At 50.1% G+C, this 26,273-nt stretch overlaps 3 protein-coding genes across 5 annotated transcripts in view; 1 reads left to right on the top strand and 2 right to left on the bottom strand.

Moving 5' to 3' along the window:
• Window positions 1–459: 459 nt before the first annotated feature.
• Tnnc2 (troponin C2, fast skeletal type) lies at window positions 460–3,525 on the top strand. Its single transcript, XM_059259762.1, has 6 exons — window positions 460–579; window positions 2,361–2,412; window positions 2,511–2,654; window positions 2,759–2,873; window positions 3,047–3,183; window positions 3,371–3,525. Exons 1-6 carry the CDS (start codon window positions 577–579, stop codon window positions 3,400–3,402), a joined length of 483 nt encoding a protein of 160 aa, XP_059115745.1. The 5' UTR covers window positions 460–576; the 3' UTR covers window positions 3,403–3,525.
• Window positions 3,526–8,973: 5,448 nt separating this feature from the next.
• Window positions 8,974–11,737, bottom strand: Ube2c (ubiquitin conjugating enzyme E2 C). The gene is made up of 6 exons (XM_059259760.1): window positions 11,537–11,737; window positions 11,035–11,062; window positions 10,434–10,520; window positions 9,714–9,918; window positions 9,568–9,627; window positions 8,974–9,157 (listed from the first exon to the last, which is right to left on the bottom strand). The coding sequence occupies exons 1-6, from the start codon at window positions 11,635–11,637 to the stop codon at window positions 9,099–9,101; spliced, it is 540 nt and encodes a 179-aa protein (XP_059115743.1). The 5' UTR covers window positions 11,638–11,737; the 3' UTR covers window positions 8,974–9,098.
• Window positions 11,738–12,838: 1,101 nt separating this feature from the next.
• Window positions 12,839–26,273, bottom strand: part of Dnttip1 (deoxynucleotidyltransferase terminal interacting protein 1) — a 22,715-nt gene continuing 9,280 nt past the window's right edge. For all 3 annotated transcript variants that reach the window (XM_059261894.1, XM_059261896.1, XM_059261895.1), the window contains exons 5-13: window positions 25,570–25,638; window positions 25,298–25,351; window positions 24,926–24,984; window positions 23,750–23,795; window positions 19,536–19,594; window positions 19,380–19,440; window positions 14,797–14,868; window positions 13,296–13,351; window positions 12,839–13,197 (exon numbers count right to left, since the gene is read on the bottom strand). In XM_059261894.1, coding sequence (XP_059117877.1) covers window positions 13,059–13,197; window positions 13,296–13,351; window positions 14,797–14,868; window positions 19,380–19,440; window positions 19,536–19,594; window positions 23,750–23,795; window positions 24,926–24,984; window positions 25,298–25,351; window positions 25,570–25,638 — 615 coding nt within the window. In that variant the 3' untranslated portion in view covers window positions 12,839–13,058. The remainder of the gene's footprint in view (window positions 13,198–13,295; window positions 13,352–14,796; window positions 14,869–19,379; window positions 19,441–19,535; window positions 19,595–23,749; window positions 23,796–24,925; window positions 24,985–25,297; window positions 25,352–25,569; window positions 25,639–26,273) is intronic.

Below are 26,273 nucleotides of genomic sequence, written 5' to 3'. Positions count from 1 at the left end.
TCAGTAAGTAGTCGCCTAGGTATCCCTTCCCCGTTGGGCCAAGCACCAGCCCTAGGCGCCTAGCATAGGCTAGGTGACTTATTCGTCTCGGCTCACATCTGCCGTTTCTATCTCGGAAAAAGGTGTGCTTTGAGGGCCTCACCATGGACCCACAGTCACATGGACTTCAAGCCTGGGCTCTTCCCATTCCACTTCCACTGTGCTGTCTCTATTCTGAACATCCCCTCCCATCTTGGAGCAAATGTACTGGGGGAAGGGAGCCGCATAGGACAGTGGAGCAGGGCGAGCCCTTCTCCTAAGAATCTAGGAGACGTCAGAGCCTGCCACCTGCTCAGAAGCTTAAATTTCCCCGCAAAGGCCCTTGGCTAAATTAGGTAATGGGCTAGGACTCTGGGAGGGGTGGGGCTTACTGGCCCCCGGATCTGATTGGTCAGGGTATCTAGTTCTGGGGAGCAGGGAGGAGGGAAGAGAGGATGCCCCTACAAATCCTGGGGGCTAGAGAGATCTAGGGCACCTTCGGGTGGTGGAGTGCGAAGGAGACGACCCACAGCAGAGGAGTCCCTGTAACCAGCAACCATGGTAAGGACATGTTCACGGGCTGCTTCTGGGCAGGCTGCTTCTGGGTGGGCTGCTTCTGGGCCTCCTTCAGTCCCAGAACTGGGTGTTCTGTGGGCAGCAGTGTGGACATCTGAAGGATGATAAGGGTTGCTCGAACCCAACTGGACAGCCTGGGAAGTCTGTGACTTCTCTTGCATGGGGAGGGCTGGTTAAGACGTTCCTCAAGGCTGTGATGTCCTGGCTACCATCTGAGGCTTGAGATAGTGTCATTCTGAAGCCAGGGTTGTGTGGAAAAGGTCTCAGCCTGTCTGCTTCATAGGAGAGATGGAGACCCTGAGGGCAGGAAAAAGTCACCCAGCAAGGCAGAGCCAGAGTTGGCTTCCTAGGCCCAGCCGAGCCTGTGGGAGCTAGAGAAGAAGGGCTTCCCTGTACGATGGGAGGCCTATGGGGCCTGCAGCCAGCTCGGGTGCATCCTCAAGAATCCTGAGGATGATGGGAAGTGGGCGTGTGTGACAGGCCAGAGTTAGAGACCCTGACCATCCACAGAGGGGGTCTAACCTGGGGCTGCCATTTTCTTCTGAGATCCTCCTTCCCACTTCACTTGAAGGAGTAATTGGACTCCAGAGACCAGCTGCCAATGCCCATGCCCATCTAAAAATAGCCTACCCTCCGGATCAGGCCAAGGGGCAGAGGAGCGATGGAGGATCTGGGCCAGCTGGCTGAAGAACACATTGGGGCTCATCACTCCTTCCTCACCACCAGGCCACCAAAGCCCTGACCTAGATGGCCTGGCTTGGCTGTGACCTGGAAAAATCCACGGAAACCGTATATTAAGGGTCACACGTTATGCACGTGAAAACCCAGTACTCAGGAGGCCGAGGCAGGAAAAATGGAGAACTTGAGACTAGCTTGGTTTACATCATGAGTTCCAGGCCAACCTGAGCTACATAGCAAGACAATCTAAAAACCAGAACCAAAACCAAAATGTTGAAACAGAACAAAATTTCCTTGTTTTCACACCAAGGCAAGGCCCCACCACATTTGACACAGTGCCGGAGGTGTGTTCTTCATTGACTGAGTGTGAAATTCCACCTCTGCAAACCCTCTGAGGCCAAGCTGCCCATGTCTTCCTGTGGTCTCAGCCTCTGAGCACTTGGCAGGTGTTCTGAGACTCTGCATTCCATTATTTAGTTCAGGACAAATATTTATGGCCACTAGTCAAGTACCAAACAGCATTAGGAGATAGGGGGAACTAGAAAATCACCCTGGAATGGTGCTAACACATCCCAAACCCTCTCCCACCCCTGATTTCCTATTATCCCCGCAAAGCAGCCCAAGAAGTGTGACTTGCCAAAAGGTCACTGCTGGGATAGGGGTGGGGAGTTCCTGGCTTGGCTGTCAGAGGATATGGTAAGAAAACTATAGGCGGGGACTAGAGAGATGGCTCAGAGGTTAAGAGCACTGACTGCTCTTCCAGAGGTCCTGAGTTCAATTCCCAGCAACCACATGGTGGCTCACAACCATCTGTAATGAGATCTGGTGCCCTCTTCTGGCCTGCAGGCACCTGTATGCATAATAAATAAATCTTAAAAAAAAAAAAAAGAAAACTATAGGCATAATCTAAATGTCTCCTCTCCTCAGCACTGGGGGCGGGCACTGAGGGCTACCTGGGAGGTGCAGCAGATTTGGAGTAGTTCTGGAGGGCCCAGGGGGCACTTCCTAACAAGTGGGGGCTGAGGAGAATGAAACTGAGGTAAGAATCCTGCCCTTCTGCGCTCTGATTCTCTCTTTGTTTTCTCCAGACGGACCAACAGGCTGAGGCCAGGTCCTACCTCAGCGAGGAGATGATCGCTGGTGAGTGAGAGTGGGCCACCGGGGGGGAGGGGAGAATAGATGTGAGGCTGACGATCCAGCTGGCCTCACTCATCCCTCCCCGCTTTTCCCCCTGGTAGAGTTCAAGGCTGCCTTTGACATGTTTGACGCTGATGGTGGCGGGGACATCAGCGTTAAAGAGCTGGGCACGGTGATGAGGATGCTAGGGCAGACGCCCACCAAAGAGGAACTGGATGCCATCATTGAGGAGGTGGACGAGGATGGTGAGCTGGGCCCTCCAGGGCAGGGGGCGGTGGGGAGGGGCTCAGGGCGTGCTGGGCTAAGTCTGACGCTCGCTCCCCGCTCCCGCTCCCCTCGCTCCCCGCAGGCAGCGGTACCATCGACTTTGAGGAATTCTTGGTCATGATGGTCCGCCAGATGAAAGAGGATGCGAAGGGGAAGAGCGAAGAGGAGCTGGCGGAGTGTTTCCGCATCTTTGACAGGTGCGGGGGTGGGGTGGGGGGCGTCTGGGATCACTGACTTGGGAGCGGATGGAGGCTGCTGGCCTGTAGCGAAGGAGCAGGCTGGCCAGGGTCAGGGTGCGAGCTGAGGCGTCAGGCCTGGCTCCAGAAATTCACCGGTTCCCTGCGTCCTGCTCGGTCCCTTTTCCCCAAAGGAACGCAGACGGCTACATTGATGCTGAGGAGCTGGCTGAGATTTTCCGGGCTTCTGGGGAGCACGTGACAGATGAGGAGATCGAATCCCTGATGAAGGACGGCGATAAAAACAACGATGGCCGCATTGATTTCGATGGTGAGGGCCAGAGGGTGCTCTTAGCTTTGTAGGTGGGGCTGGGCAAGTTCCCTCCCACTCTCTTGAGGGCCTGAAGGGTGCTCGGCAGCTTAGTGCAATTTACCCATTAGCGACTGGGCACCCCTCTGCGAGCCAGGTCTCTGCTCCCGGAGTGGTACCCCTGACCGCGTCCCTCTTTTCTCCGCAGAGTTCCTGAAGATGATGGAGGGCGTTCAGTAAAGAGCCGGCCTTCGCTTCCACCCAGACTGCAGGCCCCCTGGGTGTGGACAACTCCACCCTTGCCTTCCCCGCCCCACCAGGGAAAGGAAGCTCCTTCGGGCCTTGTGGCTGGAAGGAATAAAAGCTGACAGTGAATGCAAAACTGGCCGGACTGACAGGGGAGTGATTGAGGGCAAGGGTTCTTGGGGGTCGCCTGGCTGGCTTGGCGCCCAGAGCGTGCCCCGGAGCGGCGGCATAGGAAAAGGAACTGGGTCACGCGAGCCCGAGGCACGGGCGGCGGAGTGCTGGGCGGTGCTGGACCGGCTGTACAGGTTCGCGGCCCGCTACCCGCATCTGGCGCTGGCCGTGGGCAGCTGGGCAAGTGGGCTGCAGTTGTACCTGGCGCTGGAGCGGGGGGTGGGGGTGGAGGGAGGTCGGAGGGGGGTAGGAGGGTGAGATGGGGGGGACGGTCCGCAGGGTGAGCTGGCCGCCGGTGAGCAAAGGCGCCTGGGACGGGTAGGGTGAAGGTGTGCGGGAGCTGGAACCCAGCAGGGGGCAACGCTTCCCCCCCCCCCCCCCCACCATTTCTGGAAACTCTGGGGTCTTAGGTGTAGTAAGTTCACACTCTGCAGGACCCTCCTGAGGAGGAGGGGTCTTTCCATCCATCCCAGGTAGTGAATGAACTACTTTGTTACAGGTGCAAAGCTGGAAGGGAGCGTCGTTCCTGCCCCTGTCCCCCATCTCCCTCCCTTCAGCCCCCTCTATTGCTCTCCAGAGGGCCAAGGGCATGACCTAACTAAAGTGAAATCCTATCCCGAAGTATGGTGAAGTTCTTCTCACCCCCAGAATGCCTTTCCCCTTCTTAGGAACCTGGCAGATTCGTCAACCCACAAGCCTGGGCTCAGATACCGGCTCCTCTCTGGATCCCAGCCCCCACTGGTTCAGACAGCGCCATTAACCTTCCCTACCACTCAGTTCCTACCAAGCCAGAGCTAATTGCCTGTAGGACATTCGCCTGAGAGTCAGGTTCCTTGGGTTTGAATCCTCACTGCCTGTGACAAATTCAACCAATCTGCCTCAGTTTCCTCATCTGTAAAATGAAGATAACGAATATTTATCGGGGGATAGGCGTTCTAAAATACTTGTGTGTGAAGTGCTTAGAACAGCTCCTGACACTTAGCAAACATCATTTACTAAATGCTGGCACTTACTTGGTTCTGGATATGGGCCCAGGTGCATGCTAGGCAAAGGCGGTCCCACTGGCCACATTTCTACTCCACTCCATTGCATACAGCATATGGATCTTTTGCTGTGATTAAGATCACCCATACTGCCTTTGAGACAGGCTCTCTCCATGTAGCCATGACTAGCCTGGAACTCACTCTGTAGACCAGGCTGGCCTCAAACTCACAGAGATCTGCCTGCCTCTGCCTCCCGAGTGCAAAGGTGTGCTCCACGATGTCCTGCCTGCCACTGTTGGACCCCAAAATCTTGGGTCTCAAGTGGGCGCCCCAAGAACCCAGACTCCGGTCCAGTTGATGCAATAGCAAGAGGTGTTTATTGTTGCGGCTGTACAGTCGGGCTAACTCTGCTCCAAAGAGCAAGAGTCGCATCGTACTGTAGTCACATAGGTACTTTTAAAGGAAAAACCCACAAAAGCCATAAGATTACAATTCCCATACAATTTCGTTTCACAAGATCATGGTGTGATCACAGAGTGAGTACAGTCACGTCTGCATGTACATTCTTCCCGAAACCTCAAGGGGGGTATCAGGGCAGGAGTGGAGTTTACACAAAGGTCACGGTGGTCCTTCCTGGAACACTTGCAACTATCCCAGTCCCAGTTGAGCACATCTCTTAACAGAGATCTCTTTACATTGTTACATTGTGGCAGGGGTGGTTGAATAATGGCTGAGTCAGGTTGCCCTTGGAACTAGCTTTTTAGTTCCTCATTCTCCTGGGGTTTGGGGGATGCAAGCCTGAAGGGTTAGGGTCTTTCACCACCACTCTTGAAACCGGGAACTTATCGTTATTTTATTCATTACTGCAGCTCACCCTCTCCATCCCTGTCCTGTCTTCTTCTCCCATGGAAACATTTGTATTCTTTCAGATTTATGTGTGTAAATGCTTTACCTACATGTGTGTCTGTGCACCACATGTATGCTTGGCACCTGAGGAGGCCATAGATGGTACTGAATCCCCTGGAATTGGAGCCTCCATGTGGGTGCTGGGAACTGAACCCAGGTTTTCTGCAAGAGCAACAAGCACCCTTAACCACCGAGCCATCTCTTCAGCCTCTCCACTTACATTTTCTTTCTTTCTTTCTTTCTTTCTTTCTTTCTTTCTTTCTTTCTTTCTTTCTTTCTTTCTTTCTTTTTTTCTTTTTGGTTTTTCAAGACAGGGTTTCTCTGTGTAGCCCTGGCTGTTTCTGGAACTTGCTTTGTAGACCAGGCTGGCCTCAAACTCACAGAGATCCGCCTGCCTCACCACCGCCCGGCAGTATTTTTTTAAATCATATTTAGGCCACGTGTGTTTGCTGGTGTGCACCTACGCTATACATGTAGGAATCGGAGGGCTTTTGGGTGTCATTTTCCCTTTGCATCATGTGTGGCCTGGGATTGAACTCAGGCCGACGGGTTTGCGGACGGTACCTTCCAGCGCCTCCTCTTCCTTTTGTTCCATCCACACACCTCCCAGCTCCTGTTTCCAGCCCGTCCCGGTGCTGGGGTTAGGGATCACCGCTGTTTATGAAGTGCCTACTGTGTGCTGTGCCATTGTCTGTCCAGCCCTCCAACCCGAGCGGCCACCCTTGCTTGCCTGGCTCTAAACTGCAGCCCAGAGGATCTTTCTAAACCGGTCTCACCTGGATTCTCTAGTGTGGTAACAGGCATTTGGCCGTGGCTGCAAGCTCTGGGAGACTAGACATCCAGCTACCTTAGCAGTCCACACTCCTCCCAGTGTGCACTCCCCTGGAGTACTTGCACCCCAAGAAACACCCTCTCCCTTTCTTCCCTCTGTAGCCCTGGCTGTCCTGGAACTCAATTCTGTAGCCCAGGCTGGAGTTAACTCTGCCTCCTGAGTGCTGGGATCAAAGGCGTGCACCACCGCTTTTGGATCATAATCATTTTTTCCCTCCCCCCTGAGACAGGGTTTCTCTGTGTAGCTCCAGTCATCCTGGAACTCACTCTGTAGATTAGGCTGGCCTCAAACTCAGAGGGCCACCTGCCTCTTTTTTTAACTTTTATTTATTTTTGTAAAGAGACTGTCTCACTGTGTAGCCTAGGCTGGGCTCAAACTCTCAATCCTCCTGCCTCAGCTTCCTGAATGCTGGGATTACAGGTGTGTACCACAATACCTGGTTCTCCTTCTTCTTTCAGCAATCCCACTGGGGGCAGTTTTCTTGTGTGATGTGTGTGATGTGTGTTCGTGCACACTGCAGTGGTCATGTGGAGGGCGGGGAATGGCTTTGTGGCGTTGATCTTTCCTTTCACCTTTCCGTGGGTTCTGGGGATGGAGCTCAGGCCACCAGGCTTGCTTAACCTACTCATCTATTGTCCAGGCCCTTATTTTCCTGGAACTCACTTGGTAGCTCAGGCTGGCCTCGAACTCACAGAGATCCGCCTGGCTCTGCCTCCCGAGTGCTGGGATTAAAGGCGTGCGCCAACACCGCCCAGCCAACCTTATTTGGTTCTTAACTCGTTATAACTCTGGGTTCTTGTGACAGGGTAGGTCAGCTGACCATGTAGAGGACTAAACACCACCACAAGGATATGTCACAGCCTTCCAAGGCAGACACAGATAGGGCCACATCAACATTTATCTGGAGTCGATTTAGTGTGGGTTTCTGAGCTCCCCTGTTGTCAGGCATCCTCTAAGTCTGTTCTAGCTGGCACCTGTGCTGTTTCCAGGACCACACCTTTTTTTTCTTTTCTTGAGACAGGGTTTCTCTGTGTAGTTTTGGTGCCTGTCCTGGATCTCGCTCTGTAGACCAGGCTGGCCTCAAACTCACAGAGATCTGCCTGCCTCTGCCTCCTGAGTGCTGGGATTAAAGGCGTGTGCCACCACCGCCCAGCCACACCTTTTTTCTTTGCTAGAATTATAGGCATGTCTCATTATATTATACCTTTTTGTGTGTGTAAAATAGGGCTTTGATATATACTTCTGCCTTAGAACTCTATATAGATCAGACTGGCCTTGAACAATCCTCCTGCCTCTGCCTCCAGGTGCTGGGATTACAGGGGAGTCATTGCCAGCACCTGTCTCAGTTCCCCTCCCCTTTCCTAGGCAGGGTATATCTCAGACTGGCCTCGAACTACGAAGTCAAGGATGATCTTGAACTTCTGATTTTCCTGCCTGTACTTCCTGGAGTGCTGGGATTACAGGCACACGTAGGTTAATGTGGTTCCGGGGACTGAACACAGGGTCTAATGCACTCTACCAACTGAACCACACCCTTTGCTGAACACCTTGAATGTTAACTAGACCACAGCAAAAGTAACCTGGGGCTCACCAGAAATGAAATCCTGTCTGTCAGCCCTCCCAACGGAAGTTGTATTTTAACAAGATCCCAAGTGGGTTTGTCCACATTACCATGGGCAAACATTATGATGGATAAAGCTCTCTGCCCAAGAGAAACGCTAAGCATACAACTAGCTTCTGAGGTGGCAACTCAACATTTTTTCCCACGTGTAGGAAGGGCCCAGGACTGAGCATAGGCTAACAGCAGTTAACAGGAACTGGTTCTGCCTCTCCTGCCTCTCCCCATAGGCCTGCACAACCAGCTGCTTGCAGAACTGACAACTTGGGCAGGGTCTGTCACTGCTTGGAGATAGAGGTCAGTGCTCCCCAACCCCAGCCATCTGTGGGGGACCTGGGTCCAGAACTTGGAACTGCTGTACAGCAACTGAGCCTCCCCATCTATGACATGTTAGAGAGTAGGTGTCTGGTGCTCCCCTCTCTCCTACACATTCTTGAGCTTATGGGTCTGCTTTAGCCTCATCTGTAACCCAACTGGCACTGTTCTTGACAGTCACTGTGTGTTCACAGTTGATGCTGTAACTCCCCGGAAATGGACATTATTTCTGGTGCTGGAATTGAACCCAGGACTTCCCAGGTATTTGAACATGCTCTCTGCCAGGGAGCTGTACCTCCAGGCAAATAAGCATTATTGTGACAACCATTTTATAGGTGAAGAACATATGCAGAGTGATTAAGACACAGGTGGCATCCTAGTGACCTGCCACTCAGCCCCACTGTCCATCAGCTGCTTCCAACCCTGTAGAGAACAGGCCAGAGCCCAGATGTTAAGCTAGCCCATTTCTTGTCCTGAGTACCTCCAGTGGAGGGCAACTTTTTAAATTTTTTTTTTTTTTTTTTTTTTGAGACAGGGTTTCTCTGCTTAGCTTTGGAGCCTGTCCTGGAACTCGCTCTGTAGACCAGGCTGGCTTTGAACTCACAGAGATCTGCCTGCCTCTGCTGGGATAAAAGGCGTGCCCCACCCCTCCCAACCCCGGCTGAGGGCAACTTTGAGGCAGCAATTTATACAAAAACAACCAACACGTATTTATTTAATATACATTGTAAGGGCTCAAGCAGACTTAATTTAAAAAAAAAAAAAAACACAATAAAACAAAAATAACAGCACAGCTCAGAAATCAAGGAAAGGACAGACCACCTAAGGAAAAAGACAACACACAAGAGAAGCTGGACATCTTGCGTCAGGGCTCTTGACTGGTGACCTGCTTTGAATACGTTTCTTGCAGGTACTTCTTAAATGCTGGAAGAGAACATGCAGGTCTCAGGTGAGTGATGGGATGGGGAGGTCGGCAGGGCCAGTTCTCCCTGTACAGTAGATGCACCCTGCCCCCTTGCCATCTAGTTAGCTCCTTGATAGACTTATTTATTTCCAGAGTTCAGGAAAGGTACAGGAGAGAGCTTCTCTGTGTAGCCCTGGTTGTCCTGGAGGAACTCTCTTTGCAGACCAGGCAGGCCTTGAATTGAACTCAGAGACCTGCCTGCCTCTGTGTGTACACCCACCACACCCCCACACACCCCTCCCCTGGGTCAGGAGATACTCCTACCCAAAGATCCCTTAATCTATAAGAGTTTGGAAGAAGCAGCAGGGCAGATGCAGAAGGAGCCCAACCCGGTCTGTAGGGCCTCTTTGAAGGCTGGAGAAGGACCTACCTGTGGGGTTTTTCCAGAGCTCAGCAGCATGTGTGTTCAAAGGGCTATCGATGTTGGGTTCTGTGGAAGGATTCAGAACGGTCAGAGGGACAAAGAAGGAGGTTGATTCAGGGGAGCCCTAGCAAACTGGTGGTCTCAGAAGTTACCTCCTAGCAGGCTCTGGATAGAGAGCAAGATGGTTCTGACGTCGTAGAGTGCGGACCACTTGTCCTTGAGGATGTCCAGGCAGATGTTACCCTGGGTGTCTACGTTGGGGTGGTAGCAGGGCGTGAGGAACTTGACCGTGGGTGCGTTGTACGGGTATCCACTGGGGAACTCGAGTGAGAGCTTATACCTCAGGTCTTCATATACCTGGCATTTGGGGAAAGGGCAGAGTTAAGTCCCTTGCTCACCTTGTGCGCCCTCCCCCAACCCCTCCAGCCCCCTCGTCCATCCAAGTCCTAAATCAGGGCCATGGAGGCAGTAACTCTTGAGTCTGAATCTGGCCAGCAGACAACGTGTTAAGTTGGTCCCTGGTGCTTCCTTCCTATCTGAGGGATATCAGTGACCTTCTGGTCAAAAGACTGAGACCCGGCATCCTGAGGGCTACCAGAGTGGTGCGATTAGTATCTTAGTCAAGAAAGTGAAAATTCAGATTTGGCTCAGATCCAATTTCTGACTTAAAACCAGATCTGCAGCAATGGGAAACGCTTGTTGTACCTTCCCAGTAGCCAAGGTCCTCCCTCCAGCCTTGTGGTCTACAGAGGGCGCTGCCTCAAAAGCCCCTTTCCATGGAACTCAAAGAACTGAAGCCAGCCTAGTCCTCGGAGTTCATCTCCTCTGCCACACTCAGCAAAGTGACACACCCACTCCCACACCACACTTACTGTACCGGCTGCTCCATGGATGGTCCCTACCCATTTGAACAGGTTGTCTGATTCAGGGAAGGCGGAAATCCCTTTGTCACCAGACATCTGGGGGAAGAAAACACTTTCAGGCATAGCAAAAGGGATCACTGGGTGCGCGCCTGCCCTAGTATCATTATAGTCAGGCCCTAAACAGAGCAGCTACAGAGCCAAATCACAGGTTGATCACTAGGCTAGGAGGAGGGGGTGGAACAGGGAAATACATGGAATTCAAATATTTAATAAGGCATTAGGATATGTGGATTATTATTTAGAGTAATGTAGCAAAGGACCACCAGAAGTGAGAATTCCAAGGTCTGATGAGACTAGAAATTCTAAGAAGGGTGGGATGGGTGAGGTTAGAGCTGAGGCCCAAAGTAGGTAGGGATGAGACCAGATAAGCCTCCTACGACAAGGCAGCAGCTGTGATCAAGGGAGGGTGCGTGTTTAAAGGATTTCCCATAAGACAGTAAGTTACACCCATGGGATTAGCAAGGAGCCTGAAGTAGGAAAGAAGGCTACTGATAATTGGGTGGGGGATGGGAGGGTGGGCCAATTGGTCTTAGAACATGCCGTCACTCACCATGAGGGTCATCAGCTCCTGCTGTAGCCTGAAAAGAGAAGTAGAGGTCACTTGAGGGTATCCTGAGGAGCTGTCACGGAGGCCTCGCCCCTTCTTCAAAGGCAGGTTAACCTGGGGCACACTTATCATCTACAGCAGGACCCGGGTGAACTTTCCGCTGCATGTTAACCCCAGCGCTCCTAGGGCGTCTTCTGAGAGCCGCCTGGCAGCGCCCCCAGCCTTTCATCTATCTCCTGCGTTCCTGGGGCTCCTCTTGTATCCCAAGTCTCACCGGCTACCGGGGGTGTGAGGTGTCCCAAGCAAGTCTCACCGGCTACCGGAGGTGAGTGTCCCAAGTCTCACCGGCTACCGGAGGTGAGTGTCCCAAGTCTCACCGGCTACCGGGGTGAGGTGTCCCAAGTCTCACCGGCTACCGGGGGTGAGGTGTCCCAAGTCTCACCGGCTACCGGGGGTGAGGTGTCCAAGTCTCACCGGCTACCGGGGTGACCTCCGCATTGCTCACCTCTTGCCCACAGGGCCCCGGGCGGCGCCCCCGCTGGGCTCGGCTCCCTTGCGAACGGCGGCGACGCTGGCGGCAGCTGGGTCGCGGTTCTGCGAGGCCATCCCGAGACGCTAGGACCTGAGCAGGAGTGTGAAGACGAAAGGGCAAACTGCGGGGCTGCGGGCCGCCGCCCGCGTTTGAATCGCAACCCTCCCGCAGCGAGAGCCAATCACAGGCTCGCTTGGGTTTGATCCAGCCAATGGGACGCCCCGGAGCGCTCTGCCTCCGCGCAACCGCTTGGCCACCCAGTAACGCGCCGCGATTGGACGGCGGGGCCTATGTCGGACAGCCGATTGGCGGAGAAGGCTGCCATTAACTAACGAACCGGTAGCGGATTCGTGGCCTTTGGACGACGCCGACCATTAAAGGGCCAAGGACTCGTCCACGTGGATACAATCCCCCTCCCCCTCCCCCCGGTCTTTTTGGGACCCCGACTCCTGTTGCTATCCTGTAATTAGGCTGCACAGCCAGGTATGAACTTGACTTCCTGATCCCTCTTGCCTTCACTTCTGAAGTGTTGAGATTACATTAATGAGTGCATCACACGCCCGGCAGTGGTTGGACCTCTGTCCAAACGTCCCTCAGGCACACGTCCAGCAGGGCTCAGTTTTTCCCGAAAAGGGTGTCTAAGAGCTTGACAGTGTTGTCTTCCCCCAAGCCAGAAATCTTTTCTCTTCACCCTACTAAAATAACTTAGTTACCTCTGTTTGGGTCCCAAGGATTTAAAAAGCCTAGGAAGGCAGGTGAACCTAAAGCTGCTGGTTGGAGCAGACTCCCTATTAGAAAACGTGGGTTCAGGTGGTGCATACCTGTAATCTCTGGGAAGGTGGAGACCCTCAGGTCATCTCTAGGCTAGCCTGGGCTATATTAGACTGTGTCTCAAAGAAACAAAACGCCTTTAATCCCAACACTCGGTAAGGAGAGGCAGGCATATCTCTGAGTTCGATGTCAGCCAGGGTCACACAGAGATCCTGTGTCAAATACCCTCCTCTCCCCAAATGTAACTCATACTGTGGTTTTCCAGCAGGTTTGCTGTGCTACCTCTGCAGGTCAGTGTGTTAGCCTGTAACAGGATAACAAAGGGCAAGTGCACCTGTCCTTTGGCAGGTCATCAGACCCCCATGGGGCTAGACGGCACACTGCAACATTCCTAATTGAACAAGGGCAGGGGAGCCTGGCAGGTGCTCCTTTTCTGGTGTGCCTAGTACTTCAGCCTTTGTTCCATCAGCCCCCACAAGGCAGTTATTACAGCAGCTCACCGTCTGTGTTTATTACAAACTGTTTAATTGCTTCTTAGTCCAATAACTTTAAAAACATAGAACCACATGCCAGTCTGGGTGCTCTGCAGTGAGTCACTACAAACTAGGTCATGGACAGCTTAATGCTGCTAAGATCCAACGAGACCCAGTCCCCAGATGGCCTCAGCCGGTCGGGGAAAGAGGGTCTTGGAGGCAGGCTGCCAAGTGTAACCAGAACACCAGGCTCAGGTCTGGGGCGGAGCTTCAGCAGCTCGATGCTCATTTTCAGTCCGTAGTGTCTCCATGTACTTCCGCATCTTCTCAACCATCCAGGATGGCAGGACAAACGATTTCAGCTCCTCCAACTTCAGGTCCAAGCATCCCCTGGGAGAGACATGGAGAGGTGTTAAAGGGAGGGTGATGGCCTCATCCGTGCCCACTGGGGCGGATGGGAGGATAAGGAAGGGCCCCTCCCGTTTTACCTGTAGTCATCACTGGCAGCCAAGTCTCGAATGTCCTCCTCAATGAGAAGGTAGGCCTGGAGGTGAGGAAGAGTCATTAAGGCCTCTGAGGCATTTCCCACCAATTCAGAAGCACTCTATTAATGTGTGAGGCCTGCTACTAGGCTGACTCTTACAGCTTGCCTGGGAAGAGTATGGAGGAAGACACTGGGGGATGGCTCCTTGAGAGCATTTTACTCCAACAGAAACTTTACAGGGGAGGAGTAGATACCAGTGACGAAGGAAAATAAGTTACTCAGGCTATCCCTGAACTTCATGACTCAAAATGGACCCTGCCTCCTCAGTCTCCTGAGTAGCTGGATTTCAGGCATGTGTCATGGAGCCTGGCTTTGGTGATTAAGTTATTTATGGCGCTCGCTCTCCCTCTCCCTCTCCCTCTCCCTCTCTCTCCATACACACACACACACACACACACACACACGACTTGATGTGGTTTATGACAAACGGTGAGAGCTGGCAGAACACGGAGGAGACAGGAGGAAGTGGCGTTCCCTGGCACTTGGGTCAGCAGGCTGCTGTGCAGAGCTGTAGCACTGAGTCTCCCAGGTCCACACAGTGCTACAGCCTCTGTTCCTTGCGCTCACATTACAGTATCTGTTTTTGTTTCTGTGGCTGGGATTGACCTGGAACTCTTGTAGCCCAGGCTGGCCTTGAACTCACTGCAGTACTCCTGCTTTATCCTCGAAAGTGCTGGGATTATAGCGTGTGCCACATACATAGACAGACAAAACACACACTAAATAATGGGATCAAAAAGTTTTAAATTAGTATCGGGGATTAAACTGGGTGTCTCTCACACACACAAACCAGGCAAGCACTCTACCCCTGAGCCATATCCCCAGCAGCCTGCCTCATCTCCTTTAATTGCTTTTTTGAGATATGGTTTCACGTAGCCCAGGCTAGCCTCCAAACTTGTCAGATAACAGAGGCTGGTTTTAAACTCCTGACTCTGCCTCTACTTCTCAAGTGCTGGGATTCCAAGTGTGGCACACCACTCCTGTCCTTCTGGGAAAAAATAAAACAAGACAAAAACAAAAAAAACTATTTTAAAAATTGGAGACAAAGCCTAGCAGTGGTGACGCTCACCTTTAATTTCAGCACTCAGGAGGCAGAGGCAGGTGGGATCTGCGAGCCTGGTCTCGAGAGCAAGTTCCAGGACAGCCAGGGCTACACAGAGAAACCCTGTCTTGAAAAGTCTTGTAAACAGTCTTTCCTATGGGCATCTGATCTGACTGAAATCTTGCTGGAGTAGATGAGAGGGTGAGAGGGAGAGCAGGTGCCCTAGGAACAGGACTCTCAGTCTGCTCTTCAGCATGGAGAAGGCTTCACAGATCTCCCTTTCCATACTTTTTGCTCTTAGGGAGTCTATCAAATTTGGAGACAAGCTGTGGCCAGGAGCTGGACTCGTGGTTCCTGGGTTGGCTGGGTCTTTGGCAGTGGTACATGTGAAGAGAGTGCTCACCATCTTTCCGCCTGTGGCTCTCATATGGTGCTGCTCGGCTAGCCAGTGCTTGTCCTGAGGATCTGCTGCATACTGTGAGGGATAAAGTTAGCGGGGACACATTAGCTCTTGGCCCTTTGCTAGTTCTTCCAACGGGACTGTCTTAACTAGGGTTTTTATTGATGTATTGATGTGCAGAGACACCACGACCATGGAAGCTCTTACAAAGAAAACATTTAATTGGGGTGGCTTGCTCACACTTTCAAAGGTTCAGTCCATAATTATGACCGGGAATATGGCGGCATGCAGGCAGCTGTGGTGCTGGAGTTGAGAGTCCTACATCTTGCAGGCAACAGAAGTTGACTGACAGTCACACTGAGGGAAGCTTGAGCAAAGAGGCCTCAAAGCCTGCCCACATAGTGACACAATTCCTCTGACAAGGCCACACCTCCTAATAGTGCCACCACCTTTAGGGACCATTTTCTTTCCAACCAATATAGGGACCCTGTCCTAGACAGGTGTGTATGCCCAAGGGCTCATAAATCTCTAGAGAGCAGGCTGAGCCAAGCCCAGAAAGCCAGGGGTTGCAAACTAGTTGTTAGAGATTGGGTACGTGTCCATTCTCTCTCAAGTCCCTGAGATAGTTTAAATATAATTGGCCCCCACATAGGGAGTGGCACTATTGGGAGGTGTGGCCTTGTTGGAGGAAGTGTGTCACTGTGGAGGTGGGCTTTGAGGTCTCATATAGGCTTAAGCCATGCCCAGGATTGCCAACCACTTCCTGTTGCCTGTGGGTCAAGATACAGGACTCTCAGCTCCTTCTCCAGCACCATGTCTGCCTGCATGCCGCCATGTTGCACCATGACGATAATGGACTAAACCTCTGAACTATAATCCAGCCCCAATTAAATGTTTTTTCTTTATAAGAGTTGCTGTGGTCATGGTCTCCTCACAGCAATAGAAACCCTAACTAAGACAGTCTCCTTTCTTAAAACAGCATCCCTGGAAACAAGTGACAGTTATTTTAGAGCCTGTTTAAAACGATCACAAGTGCCTTATAACACCTGTAGTTATTATGGGGTCAGTATTTTCTTTCTTTCTGACAGGGTATCACTATGTAGCCTGGGCTAGGATTAACTCTGGATCTCCCTGGCTCTGCCTCTAAGTCCTGGGACTTGAGCATGTACTAATACCTGGTAGGGGGGCTGGAGAGATGGCTCAGAGGTTAAGAGCACTGACTGCTCTTCCAGAGGTCCTGAGTTCAATTCCCAGCAACCACATGGTGGCTCACAACCATCTGTAATGAGATCTGGTGCCCTCTTCTGGCCTGCAGTCATACATGCTGTATACATAGTAAATAAATAAATCTTAAAAAAAAAAAAAAACAAAAAAAAAACAAAAAAAAAAAAAAACAAAAAACTAATACCTGGTAGGACCATATTTCCTAAAACAAAAGGCAAGAAATAGCCTCATGTAAACCACCTGATTCTAGAGTTTGACAAAGACAAACAAGGTTTAAATTAAACTTCTCACCACTTTGTAGATGATAGAAGTCTGGGTGGTAACTTCCTCCAGACTCAGTTTCCTCATTTGTCTTTTGTTTTGAGACACGGTTTCTCTGTGTAGTGCTGGTGCTTGTCCTGGATCTCGCTCCGTACACCAGGCTGGCCTTGAACTCACAGAGATCCGCCTGGCTCTGCCTCTCGAGTGCTGGGATTAAAGGCATGCACTACCACTGCCCGGCCTCAGTTTCCTCATTTGTAAAATGGAAAGTAATACAACCAAGCATGGCTGTCTTAGCTAGGGTTCCATGGCTATGAAAAGATACCATGGCCGGGCGGTGGTAGCGCACGCCTTTAATCCCAGCACTCGGGAGGCAGAGCCAGGCAGATCTCTGTGAGTTCGAGGTCAGCCTGGGCTACCAAGTGAATCCCAGGAAAGGCACAAAGCTACACAGAGAAACCCTGTCTCGAAAAACCAAAAAAAAAGAAAAAAGAAAAGAAAAGATACCATGACCATGGCAACTCTTAGGAAGGAAAACATTTAATTGGGGTGGCTCCTTACAGTTCAGAGGCTTAGACCATTATCACTATGGCAGGAAGCAAAGCAGCGTGTAGGCAGACATGGTGCTAGAGCTGAGTGTCCTTACATCTTGACCCAAAGGCAACAGGAAGTCAACTGTCTTACTGGGTGTGGTTTGAGCATATATAAAACCTCAAAGCCCACATCCACAGTGACACACTTGCCCCAACAAGGCCACATCTCCTAATAGTGCTGCTCCCTTTGGGGGCCATTTTCTTTCAAATCACCACAATGCCTGTAATCCCAGTACTAGGTGGAGGTAGGAGGATCTGGAGTTCAAGGTCACCCTCAAATTTATGGTGAATTTAAAGTCAGCCTGGGCTAACTAAGACCTTGTCAAGAGAGAGCCAGTATTTATTTTACAGGGTTCTTTTTGTTTTTTTTTTTTTTTTTTCCCCGACAGGGTTTCTCTGTGTAGCTCTGGCTGTCCTAGACCCTACTCCGTAGACTCATGTACATCTGCCTCCTGGGATTAAAGGTGTGTGCCACCACACCTGGATTTTCTTTCTTTCTTTCTTTTTTTTTTTGGTTTTTTGAGACAGGGTTTCTCTGTGTAGCTTTGCGCCTTTCCTGGAACTCACTTGGTAGCCCAAGCTGGCCTCGAACTCACAGAGATCCCCCTGGCTCTGCCTCCCAAGTGCTGGGATTAAAGGCGTGCCCCACCACCGCCGGCTCTTTCTTTTTTTTAAAAACAGGGTTCTTGCCTGGCGGTGGTGGGGCACGCCTTTAATCCCAGCACTTGGGAGGCAGAGCCAGGCGGATCTCTGTGAGTTCGAGGCCAGCCTGGGCTACCAAGTGAGTTCCAGGAAAGGCGCAAAGCTACACAGAGAAACCCTGTCTCGAAAAAAACAACAACAAAAAAAACCCAAACAAACAAAACAAAAACAAACAAACAAACAAAAAACAGGGTTCTTCTTAGGAAGAAATGATAGTACAAAGTGGTAAATGCAGTGTGTGACACACAAGTGCTCCAAAGAGCTAGGTCATAAAGCGGGCAGGTTGTTGAAACAGAGAGGTGGGGATCTCAGCTAGGTGGCTGCTTGCTTGGAGGCGGGGTCTTGCTAGATGGCCCAGGTTAGCCAAGAATTTATGGCAATTCTTTTGCCTCTGCCTCTCAAGTGCCTGGACAACATAAGACCTATGGAAAAAGTCTGGAAAAAGTCCTATACATTCTATACCGTTGTTAAAAGTAAGATGAGTGAGAGCTCTTCTAGCACAGATAAGCTACTAAAATGTCATCTATCAGATTGACAACAAGTCTTTCTGTAAAAATACCAGTCAGTTGTCAGGTGCTGGTGGCACACACCTTTAATCCCAGCACTCGAGACAGGTGGCTCTTTGTGAATTTGGGGCCAGCCTGGTCTACAGAGTGAGTTCCAGGACAGCCAGGGCTACACAGAGAAACCCTGCCTCAACAACAAACACCCCCATGCCAGTCAGTAAGTAATTTAGGCTTCCTAGTCTCATCCTTCTGTCTTTTTTTTTTTAAATCTTTAACTGGGTGGTGGGGGCACACGCCTTTAATCCCCAGCAATCAGGAAGCAGAGGCAGGAGGACCTTTGTAAGTTAGAGGCCGGCCTGGTCTACATAGTGAGCTCCAGGACAGTCAGGACTACACAGAGAAACCCTGCTTCAAAAAACAAAACAAACAATTTTTTTTTTTTTTTTTTTTTTTTTTTGAGACTGGGTCCCATGCAGCTCAGGCTGGCCTCCACGTCACTAGGTAGCTGAGGCTGGCCTGAATCTCCTGCTGCCTCTTCCCAAGGGCTGGGACTATAGGCATGTGCTACCAGATTCACTATTTTCTTGTTCCCCCTTTTTGAGACAGGGCTACCACCCTGGTTCTATTCCACTCATTGCTTTATGTCCAGCATTGTGTGAGTGTTCAGCACTTAATATGCACTCAATACATATTTGCCCAATGCTTGTAGCAGAGCATGACCTTGGACTCCTGATCCTGCTGCCTCTGCCTCCTATGTGCTAGGATTACAGATGTATATGTATCATCATACCAGGTGAGAGAGGTCTATATTTCCATGATTAAAAAACTAAAAGCAAGGCCAGATGTGAGTGCATACCTTTAGTCCCAGCACTCAAATGGCGAAGGCAGAAGGGTCTCTGAATTTGAGGCTAGCCTGGTCTACAGAGCCAGTTCCAGGACAAGTGGACAGACAGGTCTACATAGAGAAACCCTATCTTGAAAAACAAACAAAACAAAACAAAACCCTACAAAAAACTAAAAGTAGAAAAGAAGTCGGGCAGAGTGGATCATGCCTGTGTTCCCAGCCTTAGCTTCAGTACTGGAGTGCAGGCTATACTACTATTTCAGGGATAATCTCATCAATCAGGTGAGGGAGCTCTCCAAACTGGGCTTGGCACAGCTGGGCAAAAGGTACAGGAGATGGCTAAAGGGAACTAGAACCCAGATGTTTTGACTGCCAGGCCAGTGTATGTCCATGCTTCTCTGACCCTTGCGGTTTCTAAGCCATCTACAACCATGCAGTGTTAGGCCTCTGTCCTACCTTAAAAAGGTGTGGGTGCTTGATGTAGATTCTCCCTCTGGTGCCTCCCATCCCTAAGGCCCTGGAAAATGAAAGATGAGTGGTAGCAGGTACAGATCCTATTAATGGATCCTTGAGCTAATCCCTCCCCATTAGTACTGAGGGTCTCACACTTACTTGTTGGCTCGAGACCCCAAAACAAAGGTGGTAGATTCATTCAGCCGAGCTGGGTCCCACTGAAAGAAACAGGACAGCGAAGTGGGGTTTAATGTGAGGGGCAGGGCAGAACCACCCCTCACATCCTTCCCTCCTCCCTCCCTGTCCACTGTCAACAGCTTACACAGGAAATAGAGTACTTAAACTACGTTAGGATAGAGAGGAGTTAAGATACAGACTGTTCCCCAGGAGTCCCAGACACATAGACTGAAAGAACACTATCTCATGGGGCCATGACGTGGCTGGGTGCAGGCCATGAGAAGTGTCAAAGGGACGGATGGAAGAGCCACAAAGTCTCTCTTGAAGAGATAATGCCTGAAGTTACTTCTGCGAGGGTGAGTGCAAATCAAACAGGTAGTGGGAGGAAGGAGGCACCCTAGACAGAGTGTGGTACATAAAACGCTGATGAGTGTCAGTTTGGAATACTGGAGAGACTGTACTTTCTGTGTCTGAAGGAGAAGTGAGCGGCAACCAAAGAGGCTAGAGAGAGAAGCCCAGAGAACTGGAGGCCCTCGGCCACACTGATGTTTGTGTCGTATGATCCAGAGCCCACAGGGAACCACTCAAAGTGAGAGCCCGGTGTCCTTTCCTGACAGGTCACTCTTTCAGCAGTGTGGAGGATGGACAGGAGTGCTGCTGGGACAAGTCAGAACTTCCAGTAATCAGGGGCCTGAGCTTCGGCAACAGTAAGGAGGAGAGGGGACAGGGACTGGAGTACATCCACAGGGGAAGGCTTGACTGCGTGCAAAGAGGGAAGACAGCAGGCAAAGATGGCCAAGACAAGGAATAGGAAACAAGATTTGGAGAGTGGGCTGGGGTGTAACTTAGCAGAGGACCGTTCACCTAGCATATACAAGGCCCTATGTTCAATCCCTAGCACAATCATCACCACAAAAAGTGGAGCCTGTCATGGTAGTACACATCTATAGGCCCAGAACTGGTGAGGCTGAGAGGGATCCTGAGTTCAAAGCCAGCCTGGGCTACAGTGAGATCCTATCTCAAAATAACAAAACAACAACAAAAACTGTTTTTGAGGAAAGATCCTCATTACAATTTTTTTCTTTTATTATTATTATTATTAATTTATTTAATGTGCATATTTGTCTGTGTGAGGGTGTTGGATCCCTAGAATTGGAGTTACAGATAGCTGTGAGCTGTTGTGTGGGTGCTGGGAATTGAACTCAGGTTCTCTGGAAGAGCAGCCAGTGCTCTTAACTGCTGAGCCATCGCTCCAGCCCCTCTTATTACAATTTTGGATCTGCTGTATTTGAGACCTTGTGGGGGGCATAGCTACTGAATGACCTTCCTCTGCCAAGGAAGATTGTCCTCTTGGAATGAGAGTGCAGCTTCAGGAGGGGTGCACATGGAGTGGTGAGCATGGTACAGGCCATTTGCCTAGCCTGCCAGATCACCTTAACTCCAGTGACCAATGGGGTGACATATGTTGTAGCCAGATTGCCCTTGCTTCCTAGATAAGCTGTGTTTGACACGCCCATGCAACTTCAGGCAGAGAGGACTAGCAGACAGGAAGATACACAAGGTTTAAGCAGACAGGTATGAGAAGGACAAAGAGACTTGGGAGATATAAGACCTGAAATCACAAGTGTGGATGATTAAGATCCCCGTGCCCACCTGGAGAGATGGCTCAGGGGTTAAGAGCACTTGCTACTTTTGCAGAGGACCAAAGTTAGAATCCCATCACTCATATCAAGCAGCTCACAATCACGTATAATTCCAGCTTCAAGGGAATATAACACCCTCTTCTGACCTTCATGTGCATCCATGTACATACACATAAAAATTTATACTAAAATAAAAAAGACAGAGAGCCAGTGAGAGGGCTCACTGGGTAAAAGCACCTGCTCCGAGTCTGATGACCTGAGTTTGATCCCCAAGACCCACAGAGTGGAAGGAGAGAACCAACTCCCTTGGGATGTCCTCTAACTTCCACATGATCATCTGTGTGCACACTCAATAAATAAACATACGTCATACAGAGCAGCTTTAGGTGAAGTGGGCTAGGGAGACAGTTCTGGGGATGCCTATTATATAGGTCATGCTGAGGAAGAGCTCCTCTTAGGACCAAGAAGGGGGGCTTAAAGAGAACAGAAAGATTCGGGAGAATGTAGAATCAGCAGCTCTAAGTTTCAGAGTTCTAGAAATTTCTTGAAGATTTTAGAAGAAAATTCATGACAACTATAGGGAAGTAAAGGGCTATATGAGATGGCTGTGTTGGCTAGATAATGTCAACTTGACATAGGTTAGAGTCTTTTGGGTAGAGGGACTCTTTAACTGAGAAAACGCCCCTATCTGCCTATTAGAGCATTTTCTTAATAGTGATTTATGTGGGAGGGCCCAGCCTATTGTGGGTGCTGCTGTCCCTGAGCAGGTGGTCCGAGGTGCTACAAGAAAGCAGGCTGACAGGCATGGTGGCTTATGCCTTTAATCCCAGTATTTAGGAGGCAGAAGCAGGTGGCAATTTGTGAGTTTGAGGCCAGCCTAGTCTATATAGTGAGTTCCCAGACAGGCAGACCTACACAATAAGACCTTGTCTTAAAAAAAAAAAAAAGCAGTCTGAGCAGGCCACAAGGAGCAAGCCAGTAAGCAGCACCTTTCCATGGCCTCTGCATCAGTTCCTGTCTCCGGGTTCCTGCCTTGAGGCCTGACTTCTCCTTGATGATAGACTGTGTTGTGGAAGTGTATGATGAAATTAACCCTCCCCAGGTTGCTTTTGGCCATGCCATTTTACCACAGCAATAGACACCATAACTAAGACAGTAGCTAACTTTTTTTTTTTTTTAAATAAAGTTCTAAAAAGGAGAGGGGATATCTTTACCTACCTCACTAGGTTTCCACATTTCAATAAAGAATTCTGATCATAAAAGGAATTGCAAAAATATCCTGGAGTTAGTAGAGGCTAAAGGTGTCACCAGATTTTGGGTCTGAGACTTGGCTCTATCACCCATTAGCTGTATGACTCAGCAAACCTCAAGTTTGTTGGGAGGATGAGATAACTCTAGAAAACAAGCTCACTTCTTCCCACGGGGTTGGCAGGAAAGGAAGCGGAGGTCCAGAACAGGAACACAATCTGTATCTCTAAGACCATCGCAGAGAGTAAGTGAGACAAGAGACAAGAGATTCTGGGTGGTGCCCTCACATACGAAGTAGTGCTAGTGGCTAAGGGAAGACTCGACCCTCTCACTCAGAGACTTAGTTTCCCCCTTGAACTTGCAGTGCTCCCCTGCCTCTGCCTCCCACGTGCTAGGATTATAGGTGTGCAGCACTGTGCTGACTTTTACATCCAGCTCTGGGCCTCATGCATGTCAGGCCTCCAGCCCAGCTTTTTTTTTTTTTTTAAAGACTTATTTATTTATTTATTGATTTATTGATTGATTGATTATGTATACAGCACGATACAGCATGTATGCCTGCAGGCCAGAAGAGGGCACCAGATCTCATTACAGATGGTTGTGAGCCACCATGTGGTTGCTGGGAATTGAACTCAGGACCTCTGGAAGAGCAGACAGTGCTCTTAACCTCTGAGCCATCTCTCCAGCCCCAGCCCAGCTTTTTAGTTTTCCTCTAATTCCAATAAAAATGAAGTCATGTCATCTGCAGGAAAATGATGCAGCTGCAGCTTATGACATGAAATGAATTAAGTCAGTCTCAGCAAGATAATACTGCATGTCTTCTCATGTGCAATTCCTAGATTTTATATAGATACATAAAATCACGTATGTATAAATGACATGAATGTAGAAGAGAAACTGCTTAGGGGAACAAAGGGGCTACTGGGAAGGGTCAGACAGAGAAAGGCCAAGTAGCAGAGTATGGAGAGGGGCTTGTTCACAGTATATCATACACGTGTGCAACGGGTAAAAATAGAGCAGAACAAAAAAGAACTATATTTTCTTTTCTTGGCCATGCTAGGGATTAAACCTAGGGCCTTCCATATGCCAGGCAAAGTGTTTTATTACCAAGCTATCCCAAGCCCAGCTCTTCATTTTGCTTCTAATTCCAGCTCATCCTTGGAATACTGTCTGGAGGCCAAGGTGGCTAAAGGCAGAGATGGGGAAGACGGCTCTGGAGTGGTGTGAGCATATCATGTATCACCTCCGACCTCGTTACCTCACAGCGCCCAGAGCCTGACCACTGCCACACTCAGACAAGCATACCTTGGGGCCTTCTCGGCGAACTGGTTCACAGGATTTTGGTTTCCATCTGCTTGGGAGGAAAGAAGACAGGTGAATGCTCCAAGCGATGGAGGGAGGGACAGAGCCTGGAAGTTTACTAGGGGTGAGGATGACGCACTGTTGTCTGGCAACTCATTAGAAATATCTATCTATAAAAAGCCTGGACCAGAAACCACTTTAGAACCTAGTGATGGGCAAGTCCAGGATTCTCCAAGTTGCAGCTTTCTCATCTGTCAGAAGGAGATAAGGGCAGCAGCTGCCCTGCCCACTTTGTGTTCAAGAGGAATGAAAATGCCTGGTCTACTTAGTGAGTTCCAGATCAGAAAGGGCTACAGAGTAAGACCCTGCCTCCAAGACAGGACAAAAAGGCTTCAGGAAGGATGCTGTAATTGGATACAGATCACACTAACTTTGTGCAAACTCAGACTCACACTACCAGGAATGAACCCTGCTGTAGCCCAGAGGCTGGATGATGGCGTTAAGACACGGTAAATTCATCAACTGTGACAAATGTGCCACTCGGGTGTCAGGTGTTGTCAAGGAGAATCTTTACTCATGTAGGGGGCAGGGAGGGTTTCAGATAGCTCTGTATCTTCTACTCAGTTTGTGATGTATCTAAAATGTTCTATAAATAGAATTTAAAAGTGCTTTTTGATAATGACCAATCTGTAGTAGTGCTTTGCCTTTTAATAATTTTATGACTCTTTTTTTTTTTTGTGAGTGTCTCATGTAGTTCAGGCTAGCCTTTAAGTCACTATGTAGCTGAGGATAACCAGTAACTCCTGCCCACCCTGCCTTCACTTCCTAAGTACAGAGATCTCAGGAGTCTACTACCATACCCCACTAGGGTATATAATCTGCTAATTGCCCTGTTCTTTAGAGACTAGCTATGAGCTGGTACCTAGACCAGTTCTAAACATTCAAACATGAATCAGGTCTGGTATTGAATCAAGCTGGAACTGTTCTGGGTTGTAAAAGCAGCATAAAACAACTCCATCTCGCAGCCCCATCCCTAACCTATATTGGGCAACCCTCTCCCACAATACCTTAGACCAATGGACCTGCGTCCACCACTTTCACCTCTGGTCTCTTCCCACTCATGGTCACTCCCTCCCTCAGTTCCCTTCAGCTCTTACAGCACTGGTGGCCCCTACTCACACCATGCCAGCAGCTGCCCGGTCATTTGACAGGACGTGTCCAGGAGGCCGGCCTTTCCTCTGCACAAAGAAGAGCTGTCAGAACCCTCACCCATGGGTAGCATCCCTGCTCTAGTGTGCTGGGCCAGTCAGTTAGTGGAGACAGTTGTCCAGAGAGTGTAGAGCCTTGACCATGGGTAGCATCCTTGCTCTAGTGTGATGGGGCTAGATCAGTTAATGGAGACTGTTGTCCAGAGAGAACAAATGACCTTGGGAGTGCCCCGGAAAGCAACTGTTTTTCACCTTGCCACCCCATGCCTGGAAAAGCCCAAGCCTTCTTTTGGAACAGAAGGGCCCTTTCCCAGCTGTAAGCTCCAAGGACATGCTTGCTTACCTTTTTGGGAATAGGGCTTCCTCGGTGGGACTCCTCTTCTGCTTGCCGGCCACGCTGAAGGGAACAAATGGAAGGAGTCAGTATAAGGCCAGTGCCTGGGAGCTGCAGGGCCCTTGGACCCCACCCTCTAGCTAACACCTGACCCAGCTCTCAGAAGTTCTTTGGGACCTGGCCCTACCTGTGATGGTGTGACATTTCCTGGGTCCACATAGTTTACCTGCCTCCCACTGGTGACTCTCCCTCCCAAGGCCTTAGGGCACAGTGATTCTGACCTTGATCCCTGGAAGTTCATGGGTCAATCTGGGTATTACTTTTTCTCCATCTGAAAAGAGCAGCTTTGCCTGAAAGGGAAAGACCAGTGTTGCCAGTCATTAGCTTGGGGGGAAGTGCAGCAGTTTGTAAACACAACTCCAGAATGGTTAACTTTCCCACAATCAACACAAAGGCATGGACACTCACATTTATGTTCAAAGATGAACAAGCCAGAAAAACCTTACCACATGTGTCCATTTATAAAAAGTGGCTATGGAACACATTCTGTTTCTGCTTGTTGACCATGGAGGAAAGGGGAAGGAGCTGGTGAGACACCTACTTACCATCTTTTGTCACGATCATTGTTGAAGAGCTAGTAAACAAAGGCTGGAGTGTGCTCAGTGTATGTGAGGCTCTGAACCTGACTCGCAGCCTAACAGCCAGCGCATATTAACATCAGCACTCAGGAGGTAGAGGCATGAGGATTGCTGCATGTTCAAGGCCAGCCTGGGCAACAGTGAAGCAGTGTCTAAGAAAACCAAAGGTGTGTGTGTGTGTGTGTGTGTGTGTGTGTGTGTGTGTGTGTGTGTGTGTGTGTTCTGGCAGGGAGGGGTGAAAAACCCCAAGGAGAGAAGACTTGCCTTGGCAAACAGGGAGAAAGAATGCCATAAGAGCCAGAGTTACAGATGGTTGTGAGCTGCCATGTGGGTGCTGGGAATTGAAC

The sequence above is a fragment of the Peromyscus eremicus genome, chromosome 4 (genome assembly GCF_949786415.1).
Source record: "Peromyscus eremicus chromosome 4, PerEre_H2_v1, whole genome shotgun sequence".
Classification (NCBI taxonomy): Eukaryota; Metazoa; Chordata; class Mammalia; order Rodentia; family Cricetidae; genus Peromyscus; species Peromyscus eremicus.
Note: the sequence above shows the minus strand (reverse complement) of the source record. Positions and strands in the feature narration are given on the sequence as shown.